We start from the raw sequence: 14,396 nt of genomic DNA, 5'->3' as shown, positions 1-14,396 counted from the left end.
ATCTCTTCTCGATCCTCCCAGAGTGCAGGACACGGAATAACGGGCTCAAGTTACAGGAAGCCAGATTCCGTCTGGACATCAGGAAAAACTGGTGTACAACAATGGAACCAATTACCTAGGGAGGTCGTGGGCTCTCCCACACTAGAGGCATTCAAGAAGCAGCTGGACAACCATCTGTCAGGTATGCTTAAGGTAGATTCCTGCATTGAGCAGGGGGTTGGACTCGATGGCCTTGTAGGCCCCTTCCAACTCTATTTTTCTATGATTCTATGAAAAACTTTTATTTTGTGTCTTTTGGACCCCACAATGTCTCTTCAATAAAGGTTTGTCTAATTCAGAAAATTGCTGGCAGTGCAGTACAGCTAATGCTTCTTCTAAACGTATGTTTTGGCAATGTCCAGTTATTGCTTCTTTTTGGCGGTGGTGGTGGTGGAGGTTATTACAAAGATAAATTTGTACTGGAAATTTTGAATGTTCTTTTAAGTTATTTACCTAATAGTCAGCGTAAATGGATTCTCTGTGCCCTTTTGACAGCTAAAATAATGATAATACAACATTGGAAGGATAAGCACTCATCTCCTATAATGCAATGGATTGAAGCCTTACAACTCTTTCAATATTTGAATAGGTGGCATATAGACACCATCTTCAAATGGATTCTTATTTGGATATTTGGTCTGCTTTTGTTAAAGCCTATGTATGATTGCTAGAAGGTTGTATGATTCATACAAATCTATGTAAGTATAATGAAAAAACAGGGAATAAAGAAATTTCTGGGTGCCCACAGGCACCATGTTGGGGACCCTTTTATGGGTCCTATTGGAGGTGCCCTCAAGCAGTATGGCATCTGTGGGTGCTGCGTTGGGGACCCCTGCTCTAGAAAGCTAAGGACCAGCAAATTGTCTATTCTGCTTGATAGCAAAATCCTGCTGCATAATGCATAAGCTTGCATATTTCTACACAATCAGACTTTGATCTGATAAAAGATATCACCTTCCCTGTTTTATTTTTGTCTCTTATTCTTGGGGACAACAACCTGCTTCTGAAGCCAATGCTTATAAGAGATGTAATAGCTGAATGCCCATCAAATGACAGGGCTGGAGTAAAGAAGGTGAAGCCTATTTCATGCTGTTGCTCATATTGGCAGCACTGGCACTCCCCAGCAGCATCTAGCAACAACACAATTCCCTCATTGCCTTAGACTATCTAGCTTGTGCCTGCACACAGACTTGTACAGGCATGATCTTACACTTGAGACTGAGAAGCTGCAGCAGCCTTGGAAGGCAGCTCTAGAGTTCTGAGTTAATTCCTACCAAGAGCAGTCACTGATCTCCTGAATGGTCCAAAGTGCCACTGTAACCCTCCCAGAGACCCCAGCTCGACTTTTTTTGATGAGGCAGGTTGTGCCGGTTTGACCTAGCGCTTGAGCCACAAGCTGTTTTATCCACGCAGCAGGTGATTCTCAGTCATGGAGAATGTGATCTGCCCAGTTTCTCTGTGGGCACCCCATCCAACCCCCTGCATTGAGCAGGGGGTTGGACTCGATAGCCTTATAGGCCCCTTCCAGTCCTACTATTCTATGATTGCAGTGGTCTTCCAGTCTAAGGAGGGGTGGGCTGAGGGTGCTATGTGTTGTGTTTTTTAATGAAATGGCCCATATGTAGCCATCCTGTCAGTTGACAGGTGAGCTGCTGTTTCTCTGCGCATCTCCAAGCTGAACACTTTCTCTTTGTCAGCAACATGAGTTGTGCTGAGTGTAGCATTGCCTCCATGCCTCTTTTGCTTTCTGGGTTTCCAGGAAAAAGTGCAGCCTTACCAGATGCTTTGTTAGTAGTTGTTGCCATGGAGACACTGAGGCTGTGGTGAAGCAGCCATCTTTTCCTGGAAGGAGAGGGTGTGTGTGGGGTGGGTGGGTGGGGGTGATAGCATTGTGGGAGAGAATTCAAGTTCACCTTTGTTCTCCATTTACAAGACAGTTCAGCAGAGGCCAGCCTTGTAGGCCGTAGACGCTTGTCCCCTGGTTGGGGGCAATTATGAGGGGGTGGGAGTTCAGTGTAATTTGCCGTACGTTTTGTTTTTCAGATACTCCACAGTAGAGCAGAATAGAAAACTTACTTTTGAGTCTTGAGTTAGAACCACTACTCATAATTTGGGAGGGAGGGTGTGTTGTCATATGGCCCATGTTAGGGAGAGTGCTTGCTGTGATGAAGATCTTAGTGTGGAGCATGAGGTGCTCTCTCTCTGGATGGCCTGCCTTCAGTTGAGGAAATAAACACACACACACTGTTGTATTAGTTCTTATATTACTCTTAAGCCTTGTGCTCATGAACTAAGAATGAATCTGTGAATAGTCATTGTCACTTGTCTAAAAATTGTCTAAAAGAACCGCCCAGAGAGCTCCGGCTATTGGGCGGTATAGAAATGTAATAAATAAATAAATAAATAAATAAATAAATTACTTCCAGTCAGTGATGGCTGTTCAGGCTACTCCCTGGATAGGTACCACACCCCCAACCCCTTGTCAGAATGGCAAGGGGAAAGTCTTCATTTTGGACAAGTATCATGCAAAGGGGTGTACACCAGGCCAGTGGGCTCCCAGGACTACTTGTATAGTTAGTGATAGGTGACTACAAAATTAATTATTCCTTGTTTTTACTACCTGACCATCTAGGTTTTCTCCAGATGATTTGGACTACAACTCCCATCAGCCCTAGCCTTCATGGCCAATGGGTGGGGATTATGGGACATACCAGTTTGGGGAAGGCTTATGTAGGGCACTTCCTCTTTGCACTTAGATAAGGTAGTCAAGAACAGAAAGGGATGCTATGGGGCTTTCTAGGGCAGCTTGTGAATTGGGAGGCTTGGGAAGCTGCAGGAGAGAGAGGGGAGTTTCCCTTCCCTGCCCAGGTGGTGCACATTCTGTGCTCCACATGGGAAAGAAGTTTCCATTTCTCCTCCCTTGCATAGCAGAAATAATCACTAAACAATGGAGGGAGACTGTTTCAGAGGGCAACACAGCTTAATTACCATTGGTGGTATTATTATTATAATTAACTCTAGTTTGGCTCAGCATAGTTATTACACTGTTAAAGTGTTTATGCACCAACCAAAATTCACTAGGGGCCTTCACTTATTCCCAAGGTGTTGGTCACGTGTATACAATTGCAAGGCGAGGGGCTTGGATTTGGCATGCTGCCAATGGGAAAGTTTGCTTCCATAGGGGAAGACTGAAGCTGTAGGCACAGTGTATATGGAACCAACATATGGAGCAGCCGTGCCCTGGGAAGAGGCACATGGTCACTAAAATGACTATCTTCCAGTATGTTATCATAGCCCTGGCTTAGAGTTGTTTGCCTAAGATGGGTTCTATTTTCCTTAGCATGTTCCAAAACATGCCCAGAATCAAACTGGAGAGAGATATCCATAGGTAGGAAGAGCAGTGCAGCTCTTACCAGTGGGGTGTGTGTGTGCGTGCCTCCTCTGGTAAATTGATCATAGTAGCCTTTGCAATTGGGTGTCCTGGGCAAAATGTTGATTGCTTCCCTCCCCCACACACTAAGATCTACAGCCTTGCCATAGCTTGCTTTTGGGTGTCATCATTGACCATTTCCTCAGCTGCCAATCTGTAACATTCTGCTGGAGTGCCTTTGTCCACATACCTAAACATCTCAGTGAGCTCTAGGCTGTGATTTGAGGGTCCCAAATGGGTTTCTTTATAACACATGACTTGTTGAATGCTGTCTATGCTGAGTACTGCTCTAATCATCTGCTTAGGTATATCTTATCATAAAGCTGAGTCTAGAATACACTGTTCTATCCCAAGGCCCTCTCAGTTTTTACTACTTAATCCCAGCAATCCACAGTCACAATATTCCCACATCTTAATCCAGGTTGCCTCCTGCCTCTACCAAAACACGAGTCTTTAATTAAATTTTTTTTTGTGTTGCATTAGCTGACAAGCTGTCACGTGTAGAGCTCCATCACACCTACTTTTTTTTCCTGATATGCACCTGTGATTTTGACCTCTGTTTCATTAGCACAGCAAGCGCTGGTCACTTTCACATGAGTGTGTTGTTGCGCTATTTCCCCTCGTTGTTTGTTTGCTCTCCCACTTCACCCTGCCCCACCCCACCCCTTCTCTTTCCCCCTCCAGTTAATTAGTTCTTGTCATTGATGGACATTGTGATGGCCACCTTCCCCCCTTGCTATGGCTTTGTTGTCTAGTGGGGGTACCTCCTCGGAGCTCTGTTCAGTTTGGATAACAGCTTCATTGTAGTCTATGGAAATTAACAAAAATAATTCCATCATCATCATTTTTAAAGATAAAGAGATGAAACTTGGCACTGTGAGAGCTCTTAAGTAGGGCTTTAGCCATGCCAAGTTTGAAGCAGTTTGGCTCAACCCTTGATTTTTAGGAATCTTTTTAAGTTTGAGGTTTTAAAATTATTTTTAAAAAACTGTTGTCATTTTTAAAAATAAAGAGATGCAACTTGACACCATGATAGCTCTTATATAGGACTTTAGGCATGCCAAGCTTGAAGCAGATCCCTCCATCTGTTGATGTCTTGAGATTCACAATTCCACAAGTCTGAAATCAAGAGATAAACATTACAGTATTTGTGGTTAAACTGAGAGCAACATCAGGAGAGGTTTTCTGGTGACAAATAGAAATTTCATGGATGTCATTAAGCAATTGCCAGGTGGGAGCCAACCTGCAAGGTTCTGAAGCTTCTGCTTTGACAGAGTCTTTCCCCACCCTTCTTGGATTGAATAGCTAGACTCCTTTAGTTCCCTGTGTTTTCATTTCTCTTGTCCAAGAGGTTTGGCTGTGGCTGTCTCTGCCTTTCCAGAAATTCTAGCTCCAAGACCCCTAGACTCCCATTTTCTTCCTGGAAGGGAGCATCATTCTCATTTGTGGGTCAGGAGTTTAGGACACTAGAAACTGGGGACATCCTTTAATACCAGGCTAAAGCTGCAATTGTGTGCCCATTTACTAGGGTGGGAAGTTTGGCATCATCAAACAAGAGAAAAAGTATCTCCAGAAAAAGGACAGAAGTAGATACAAATTGACATAAAACTTACATATGCGAATTTATATGTATAGATGCAAACTTGGAAATAACTACTAGGATTTAAATGGAAATACAGGACATCCCCCCATAGTAGAAAAGATCGTGGCTAGGGACCTGTGTGACTGCCTAGGCTTCCGTTCAGTTGCTGACTGTTGATGGGCAACTTCAAGGACCCTGCAGCTCTCCCTTCTTACAGTTCTTTATCTTTCAGCTAGGGTTAGACTAGACAGCCATTCGAATAGAGGGGGCCTTTAAATAGATGACTATTCTCTGTAAAGTTGGAAATATAGCTGCTCCAGCACTTAACTTGGAGTAAGTCTCATTGAACTCAATGGACAGCCCCAAATAGCCCCAAATAGTGAACAAGCTCTTGAGCTCTCCAGAATGAATTTAATTCAAAGCTTCATTCTGAAGAAATTGAAAGCTTGCTCACCACTTGTGACATTTTGGTTGGCCCCAATAAAGCCCTTCTGTGGATTTGGGGATTTTTTTTATAGACCAACAAGGCTGCCTTGGCTTTTTGTGAGTTTAATGAAACTTCCTGCTGAGTGGACATGTACGGGATTGCAGTGTAAGAGTGCCACAGTAATAATAAGGAGAGGAGTGGATTTGCACCTGAGCCTCAAAGCCCACATGGTAAATAGCTATAAAGAATCAACTTGGTGGGGGAACCAGTTTCACATCCTGCACTGCATTTCTGTCCCAACAGTTATACTTCTAGCCCAGGCTTCCAAGAGCTGTTGCTGTCTACTCTTTGTTTTGCACCACATGTAGTTAAATCTGAAATATAACCGAAGTGTCTCTAATTGATGCGGGGAAAGCAGGGAGGGCTGAGACACTTTCCCAAGGGAATTCCTCAGCATGGGGGTGCCATGGTTAGTTACCAATCACAGCTCCTGGCATCTGCTCAACCAGTAGATTCCTGCCATTGCTCAGATTACAGCAGTTAATTATTGACCACATTTGATTGAACTGGACGGCTGAAGAGACTAACTACAGCCTGAAAGTGGTGGGTCTGTACAGGGAAGAGAAGCCAATTCGGGCGTGTGATCTAGGGCAGCCAGTATCCAGATTTTCTATCATCTGGTGCAGGGCAGGGAGATGTGATAAATGGCTACCTGGGCTTACCCGAGTATATCCTTGCCTTGTTTCTGTTAGGCTGTTGGCATCCTGTTCAATTATCTCTGCCCTCTGTTTCTGGCTCCATATAAAGTGTGTGTGTGTGTGTGTAATTGACTGAACAGATAAGCGACTGGAGACCCTCAGTGGTGGACTGAAGCTGAGGTGTGTGTGTGTGAGAGTGAGATAGAGAATGGCTTTGCATTCATTACTGTTTAATAAAGTATGGAATCAGCACTCCTGGAATTGCATTTGGTGGACAGTTCACAGCTTCTGCAGAAACTGCTTTATTCCATCTTGTATTTGTCAGGCCTTTGACTTGATTCTTGTAGCAGTTACTGTTATAATTATATTGTATTAATTTTATTTTATTCAACATCATAAATGTACATGGTGATTTACAGAATTATATAAGCAAAAAGAAAGTTCCCAGTTGTGAGGTGCTGAACTGCTGAAGGAGGAATGCAAGATGGTGTGTGGGGCAGAGAGAGAGAGAGAGAGAGAGAGAGAGAGAGAGAGAGAGAGAGAGAGAGAGAAAGGCTGCTTAGATTTAAGAATAAATGCTGTCTGACTTGGGCAGTTTACTCTTTTAGCTTGGAAATTCTCCCAAGCAAGGGCCTGACATGGTCCATATTTTCCATTCCTGATGTAGGGATCATACTGGTGGGGTGGGTGGGAGGGATGGTTGAGGGCAGTTAGCAGAAAGGGAAATTCTGCTGTAGTTTCAATTTGTCCAAAAGACTGCACTGCACACCTAGATTTCAGGAAATTATTTTGCCTGCCTCAACAAAGTGTGTCATGTGAGTCTGTTTACGGTATTATTTTCCTATATGGGTGGAATGTTGTTGCCTGGTAGCCTGCCAGTTCAGGGCAGTATCGCAAAGCACCTTCAGCAGTTGCCGGGTGGCTCCAGCCCTGTGACCCGAATTTCCTCCTCTGCTTCCTGACCAACCAGACTGCTTGTTCTCCCTCCCCCGCCGACTTTCCCCTTGCTTGAGCCAAGACACTGGACAGAAACAAGGGCCATCCTTCCTGCCTTTGTTTGCTGGGGTCTATCTGTTCCACTCTTATGGATGCCTCTTTTGGGGTGCTTCTCTTTTCATCGGAACTGACCACAGCTTCTGCGTGCTTTAATAGGCCTCCACTCCAAATGGTGGCTTTCAGGTATAAACTTACACCTTCCACTATAATACAATAATTCCCTTCTATTTAGACACTCCAGAGGAATATCAATTTTGTCCACTGTAGGGAAGTATCACATAGTAGTGTAACTATGTCCCTGATGGGAAAGGATAAGAAAGGTTTTACTGAAGCATTTTTTCTGTGCGGGCAAAGCTTCAAGTGATTATCCTGTGATTATCATCTGTTTACATCTTTATGCATTCTTATGTATGTATGTATGTATGTATTTGTTTATATCCTGCTTAATTGACCTCTAAAGCAGGTTAGAGAATAAAACAAAGGAGAAGCCTTGACAAATTTATAAAACCAAACCAAATAGTAAATACCTGATAAAAAAGAAGCAAACATTAAATAGCCCCCTATTAATTTTAATAGCATGCCAGAAAAGCCTTTTTTGCAAGCTTTCAGAATGGGTTTTTTGCAAGCTTTCAGAATGCCAGGTCAGCATTGGCCAGGTGAAACGGATTGTTAGAGCAGTACGACAATGGAACTAGTTACCTAGGGGGGTCGGGTGCTCTCCCACACTAGAGGCATTCAAAAGGCAGCTCGACAACCATTTGTCAGGTGTGCTTTAAGGTAGATTCCTGCATTGAGCAGAGGGTTGGACTCAATAGCCTTATAGGCCAACTCTACTATTCCATGATTCTATGAGTTTCAAAAGCTGGATGCCACAGCTGAGAAAGCCCCAGGCCTTATCTCCAGCATCCAGAAATACCAAGATGAGGGATGGGCAACAGGGCTTCTCCCCCAGCTGATTATTATTATTATTATTATTTATTTATTTATATAGCACCATCAATGTACATGGTGCTGTACAGAGTAAAACAGTAAATAGCAAGACCCTGCCGCATAGGCTTACAATCTAATAAAATCATAGTAAAACAATAAGGAGGGGAAGAGAATGCAAACAGGCACAGGGTAGGGTAAGCAGGCACAGAGTAGGGTAAAACTAACAGTATAAAGTCCGCACAACATCAAGTTTTAAAAGCTTTAGGAAAAAGAAAAGTTTTTAGCTGAGCTTTAAAAGCTGCGATTGAACTTGTAGTTCTCAAATGTTCTGGAAGAGCGTTCCAGGCGTAAGGGGCAGGTCATTTAGGGCTTTAAAGGTCAACACCAGCACTTTGAGACTGGAAACAAACTGGTAACCAGTGCAACTTGTTCTGGATGAGGGTTAAGTAGTGACCAAGGCTAGCCTCTTTAAGGAGTCTGGCTGTTGAATTTTGGACTAATTTCCCAAATGCAATTCAAAAGCTGTCCCACATCGAGTAAATAGCATTTATCCACACAAGATGCTGTGGCAAAGGCCTTATTTTCAAAGGAAGGGTATAACTGGCACGTCAAACATAGCAGGGAAAGGGCATTCTTCACTTTCTTTGCGACTGAGAATCAAGCAGCAGCCAGGGATCAAGTAGCACTTCCAAACTACCAACCTGATCCTATGGGGTGGGCTGGGGGAGGAGAATAAGACCTTGTCCAGGACACGCTCCAACTGACCATCTACCACTTACAGCTCTGGCTTATATGGAATGAGTTTCATTTTCGTGGCCCTCATCCAGCCCATCATTGCTTCCAAGCAACTAACTTTTCAAGGACTCTAGTGTCTCACTGAGGTAGATGAAGAAAGAAAGTTATAGTTCAGTTTCCCCCAACCTTGTGTGCTCTAGATATTTTGGACTTCAACTCAATCCCAGCCAGCACAGCCAGTGATCAAGAATTCTGGGGGTTGTAGTCCAAAACATATGGAGGGCATCAGATTGGGAAGGCTGTTGTTGAATGTCATAAACATACCACATCAGCACACCTGTCCTTGAATTAATTTCTCCCAGTGAATACATGTAACTAAAAATCCTGTGGGTTAAGATGGAACTCTGTGGCATCCCAGAGACAACTCCCACAGACTGGATCAATAAAAACCCAGCTCTGTCTTTTGCCACCTGTCCATCAGGCAGTGCTACCAATATCCAACACTGGCAGGTGACTCCGAAAGATACCATGAGCCAGTGTGGTGTTGTGCTTCGAGTGTTGGACTGGGACTCAGGACATCCAATTTCTAGTCCTCACTCTGCCATGAAGCTCACTGGGTCACGCTAGGCCAGTCACTGTCTCTCAGCTTTACCTACCTCATAGGGTTGTTGTGAGGATAAAATGGAGAGGAGGAGGACTGTGTAAACCACCTTGGGTTCCTCACAAGAGGAAAAAGCACAGGATATAAATGTAACAATAAATAATAATAAAATGATGGATGGTATGAAATGCAGACAAGAGGCTCAAGAGAAACAACAGGGCCAGTCACACTTCTTTTGTCAATTCCACAGTGAAGGTTGTGCAGTCAGTCGCATGGCCAGGGTAGTTTCTGATCCATAACTGGCTCTGATACTGGACAGCAAGAATGGGATTTCTCAGGACAGGTTTTGGTTGTGAATGGGGGAAATTACACTGGGTTGCTGTGTCATGCTCTGCCACAGAGGAATCCAGGCAAACAGCTTTTATGCCCACTTCCCCTGTGCTCTATTAATGATTTTGACCTCTTGCAGAGGCTAGGGGGCCCTCAGGTTCTCTAGCAGGAGGAGCTTCATTAATGAGGTGGCAGTTGGAGAATGGGAGTAGGTCACAATCACAGGAATTGCACAGCAAGGAGGAGGGTCTTTAAAGAGATGAAACACAAGAGGGGAAGCAGGAAGGTGAGACGCCTGCTGACAGGCACCATTGACGGCAGTGTAAAGTGGCAAATGAAATAGTGGCAAAGCTTTGTGGATGCCACATCATGGTTGCAAGCCGTAAAAGTTGACTGTATTATCTGGAAGCTCTCTTTGGGGAATTTGATGCATTTTGAATCCTTTTAATATGTTTTTGGAAAGACGGAGTTATGAACAAAAGCAGCTCTGAAATAAGGCAGGAGGACAGGGTAGAAAAATCTACTACTGAAAGCACCAAGACTGTTTTCCAAGGGAAAAATGACTTAACAGAATACCTAACATTTAAAAGTGAGGGAGCCAAGTGAACCTCTTTAGGGAGGGAATTCCACAACATGGGTGCCGCAACACGGAAGGCCCTGTCTTGCATCCCAGTTAGCTGCACCATTCAAGGAGGTGGAAAACAGACCAGGGCCTCTGATGTTGGACACCACAGGCAGGCAGCACCAGGAGGCAGTCTTTAAAATATCCTGGCCCCCATACCACTTAAGGCTTTATAGGTAAGAAGAAACAATTTAAATTGTGCCTGGAAATGAATGAATTGTAAGCCAGTGCAGACGGAAAAAAAATGGACCAAAATGATCAGCAAAGAGAATTCCAAAAATCAGTGTGACTGCTGCATTTTGTATCCATTGTAGCAGTTTCTGAATGCTTTTCAGAGGCAGCCCCTGACAGAGTGAGTTACAGAAATCCAACCTGGACAGGACTATGGATGTGTGGCAGTGGCCTGTTCTGTTTTGGCCAGGATGGGATACAATTGGCAATCTGGACAACTATGGTTAGAAAAGTGAGAAACTAAGAATGGGACAGTGTTAGGATGCATGTGTGGGAAAGGGTAAAGGTGTCATACTCTAAGATGTAGATTGGGAATTCTAGGAGTCAAGGATTCACTGCCTATGGCTGAGAGGAGAAAGGTTCTTCTTGGTTTGTGAGGTTTTTGGCATCCAGTAGCTATTTAGATTTTAATCTCAGTCTCTTCCATGTTGATCAGGTTAGGAAAAACTCCTTGATGGACTAAGAGTAGCCAGGTTGAGGTCTATACTATACTATACTATACTATACTATACTATACTATACTATATACAGAAGGAGCAGAGCAGTCAGTCCATTATGCATCCTGCTTTGTTTTAGCTGTAGTAGATGCCAGATCCATTCACCTCTACTCCTAATCTTTGTAAACTGCCCAGAGAGCTTCGGCTGTGGGGCATAATAATAATAATAATAATAATAATAATGATGATGATGATGATGATGATGATGTAATATGAGGCTGAAACATGTTTCCCTGCAGAAGTACTTGAAGTCTTCAGGATAGCCTCTACAGTCTGCATCAGGGGTGCAGAACCTCAGGCCCGGGGGCCAAATCTGGCCCTCTGGGGTTTCCCAGAAAGCCATGTCCCTTTCCATTGGCGTCACCCCTTTTCCTCCTGACCACTGATCATTTGGTGTTTTCCTAGCTTTTCTGCACTTTCCCCCCAATTCTAAAAGGTTGAAATGCCTCTCCTAAGACTTAGTAAGAATTTTAGGCTAAAATATGCCGGTATTTTTTGGCTCCACCCCTTTTGCCTTTGGCCACACCCACCATTGGAATGTGGCCCTGAGAGCTTCTCCAAAATAGAATTTGTCCCTCGAGCTGAAAGAGGTTCAGCACCCCTGGTCTACACTCAGTTTTGTGCTATAAAAGCAGCATTAATTCCTTCTCCCCTTCTTTTGCACAGATGGGATCCATAGCGTGGCTGCCCAGTGCACACTCCAGGTGACTATCATTACGGATGAGATGCTGACCAACAGCATCACGCTGAGGCTGGAGAACATGTCCCAGGAACGTTTCCTTTCACCGCTGCTGGCCCTCTTCCTTGAAGGGGTGGCAACTGTGCTGTCTGCTTCCCGTGACCACGTTGTCCTTTTCAACATCCAGAATGACATCGATGTGCAGGCTGCCCAGATCCTTAATGTCAGCCTGTCTGTCTTGCTGCCAGAGGGAGCCCACGGGGGCCGTTACATTCCTTCGGAGGACCTGCAGGAGCGGCTTTACCTCAATCGCACTCTCCTGGCGGCCATTTCGGAGCAGCGGGTTCTGCCCTTCGACGACAACATCTGTCTGCGGGAGCCCTGTGAGAATTACATGCGCTGTGTCTCGGTGCTGAAGTTTGACAGCTCAGCACCCTTCATTGCTTCCAAAACCATCCTTTTCCGTCCCATCCACCCTGTCAGTGGTCTCCGCTGCCGCTGCCCACTTGGCTTCACGGGTGACTATTGCGAGACTGAGATCGACCTCTGCTATTCTAACCCCTGTGGCAACAATGGGCAGTGCCGAAGCCGTGAAGGAGGATATACCTGCGAATGCCAAGAAGGCTACACTGGTGAGTGGCAATTATGGGACAAACAGTTATTAGAACAAGGAACCATCAGATGGGTTCCACTTATGCTTCTCTAATCTTCTAAAATCATTACCTCTTTTATTTGATTCTTTGGTTTGGACTAGTATGGGCATTCTACTTGGCCTCGTTTCATCATTATCTCTGCAGTGCTTTTTAGTGTGCAAGGTGTGTTTTATAGCTCATTTATGCTCAGGGCTGCTCAGTATGATGGGATTGGCTGAAGGATGACTATTTGTCCAAGACCACCCGGTTGGGTTTGAGGCTGAGTTGGGGGCTGGGGGGTCGAACCTGTGTTTTCCTCACATTGCACTAACAAGTCTATCCTCTGCGTTACACTGATCACTATTGCCTCCACCTGCTAGCTTCTGTGTTTCCTCTCCTCTGTTGCCTGTTTTATCATCTTTGTCCAGGGTGCTCTGTTTTCACTGTGACAGATAGCAAGCAAGATAAGATGGGTAGATAAAATAGATAGATGATAGAGAGATGCATACCAAAATAATGTAAATTCTCCTCCAAGAAAACCTGAAATTTGCAAATCATGTAAACTAAGCAAATTAGGCACAGCAGCTGCATAACTTACTCTGTTTCTTCTAAGCGGTGGGTGGGGATGAGGAGTTGTACAGGCCACTAAAACGTCATTCGCTGGCCATTGGAAAAGCTCCTCTGGTCCTCTTCCCCTTGCTTAGCTTTCCACTTTCTGAGATTTCAACATATATTGGCCACATGCTTGCAAGTCTGTCTTCACATCTGTAGCACCAAAACACTTGCTGCACTGAGTAATGCCAAATTCTGTGCTTCTGTGGAAACCTAGAAGACACATAGCTTCCCTTTTGCCTCTCTCTCTCTCTCTCTTTCCCTCTCCATCTTTATTTAAGTATCTGTGTTTCTGGTGACTAACACTAGTGGAGTCACCTGCCTTGCTGTGGTTCCCAGAGGAGCAGATGTGCTTTTTCTGGCAGGGCGGGGGAAAGAGAGAGAAAGCAATTAAGTTCCTCTTGTGAGATGAATGCGGGATGTGAATCATTGTTGTCTTGTGCTGGGCTATATTTTGCAGGAGAGCAGCAAGTGTTTCTAGGGTGGTTCTCTGCTTTATATCACAGGACGATGATCTCTCCTTGGTGCTGTAATGCTAGCTGGGGCCGAACCTTTCTTCTTTGGGGCCAGCGTGCTTAACATAGCTGGGCCTGAATTTGGCCCTGGGGTGGTACTGCTATTTGCATTCCTGCTGCTCTGTTGTGTTTGTGATACAACAGATGCAGCGGCCAGGGTATGAATGGCCCCTTGTTTGTGCCCCAGTTCAGCCGGATTTCTCTTCACAAAGGGCTGGACAATGGCAGGCTCACTACAGATTCACTGATAGGTTTCCCAGTAAGTACAATAAGCTGTTCTCCTCTCCTGACCTCTCACATACCGCTAAGAGATAAAAGTAATAGGAAGCTGGTCTTGTGTGGGTGTGATGCATACGTCTGCCTGCCTTTGCCTCTCTTTCACTGGGGGCTCCATGCTCTTGGTATCCTCAGAACCCATGGTTCCCATTACTTACCAATATAGCAGCATCTTCAGGTAAGCGGTTAAATAGCAAGGGACTTGCTTCAGAACCAGGGAGTGTTTGTCCATACCTGTACTGGATTCTGGCCTCCTGCTCAGGGATGGCATTGGCTAATGTAGATAAGAGCCCTCAAGCTTCTTCTGACATTACTTTAACAGACAACAGGCCTTAAACCTGTGCATGGTAGATGTGTGTTAGTGCAACTTCTGAATGCTGGAATAGAAGAGTGCCAGTAAGCAAAAAATAAAAACAAATTGAGCATCTTCTGCCAAATGCATACATACTCAGCACTGAAACAGATACTCATCAAGCCATTCTGAAGTTAATGTTGACACACATTTACCAACATAGGTCTTAAGTCCACGTTCTAAAAATTTAAGCTGGAAGTGGCCTTGCCACA

General features: G+C 44.6%; 1 protein-coding gene across 1 annotated transcript in view; it reads left to right on the top strand.

Annotated features, from left to right (window-relative positions):
- CELSR2 (cadherin EGF LAG seven-pass G-type receptor 2) overlaps positions 1-14,396 on the top strand; it is a 106,980-nt gene that overhangs the window by 21,657 nt on the left and 70,927 nt on the right. Inside the window, exon 2 of the mRNA XM_063140690.1 lies at positions 11,785-12,429. Coding sequence (XP_062996760.1) covers positions 11,785-12,429 — 645 coding nt within the window. The remainder of the gene's footprint in view (positions 1-11,784; positions 12,430-14,396) is intronic.

The sequence above is a fragment of the Elgaria multicarinata genome, chromosome 1 (assembly GCF_023053635.1).
Source record: "Elgaria multicarinata webbii isolate HBS135686 ecotype San Diego chromosome 1, rElgMul1.1.pri, whole genome shotgun sequence".
Classification (NCBI taxonomy): Eukaryota; Metazoa; Chordata; class Lepidosauria; order Squamata; family Anguidae; genus Elgaria; species Elgaria multicarinata.
Note: the sequence above shows the minus strand (reverse complement) of the source record. Positions and strands in the feature narration are given on the sequence as shown.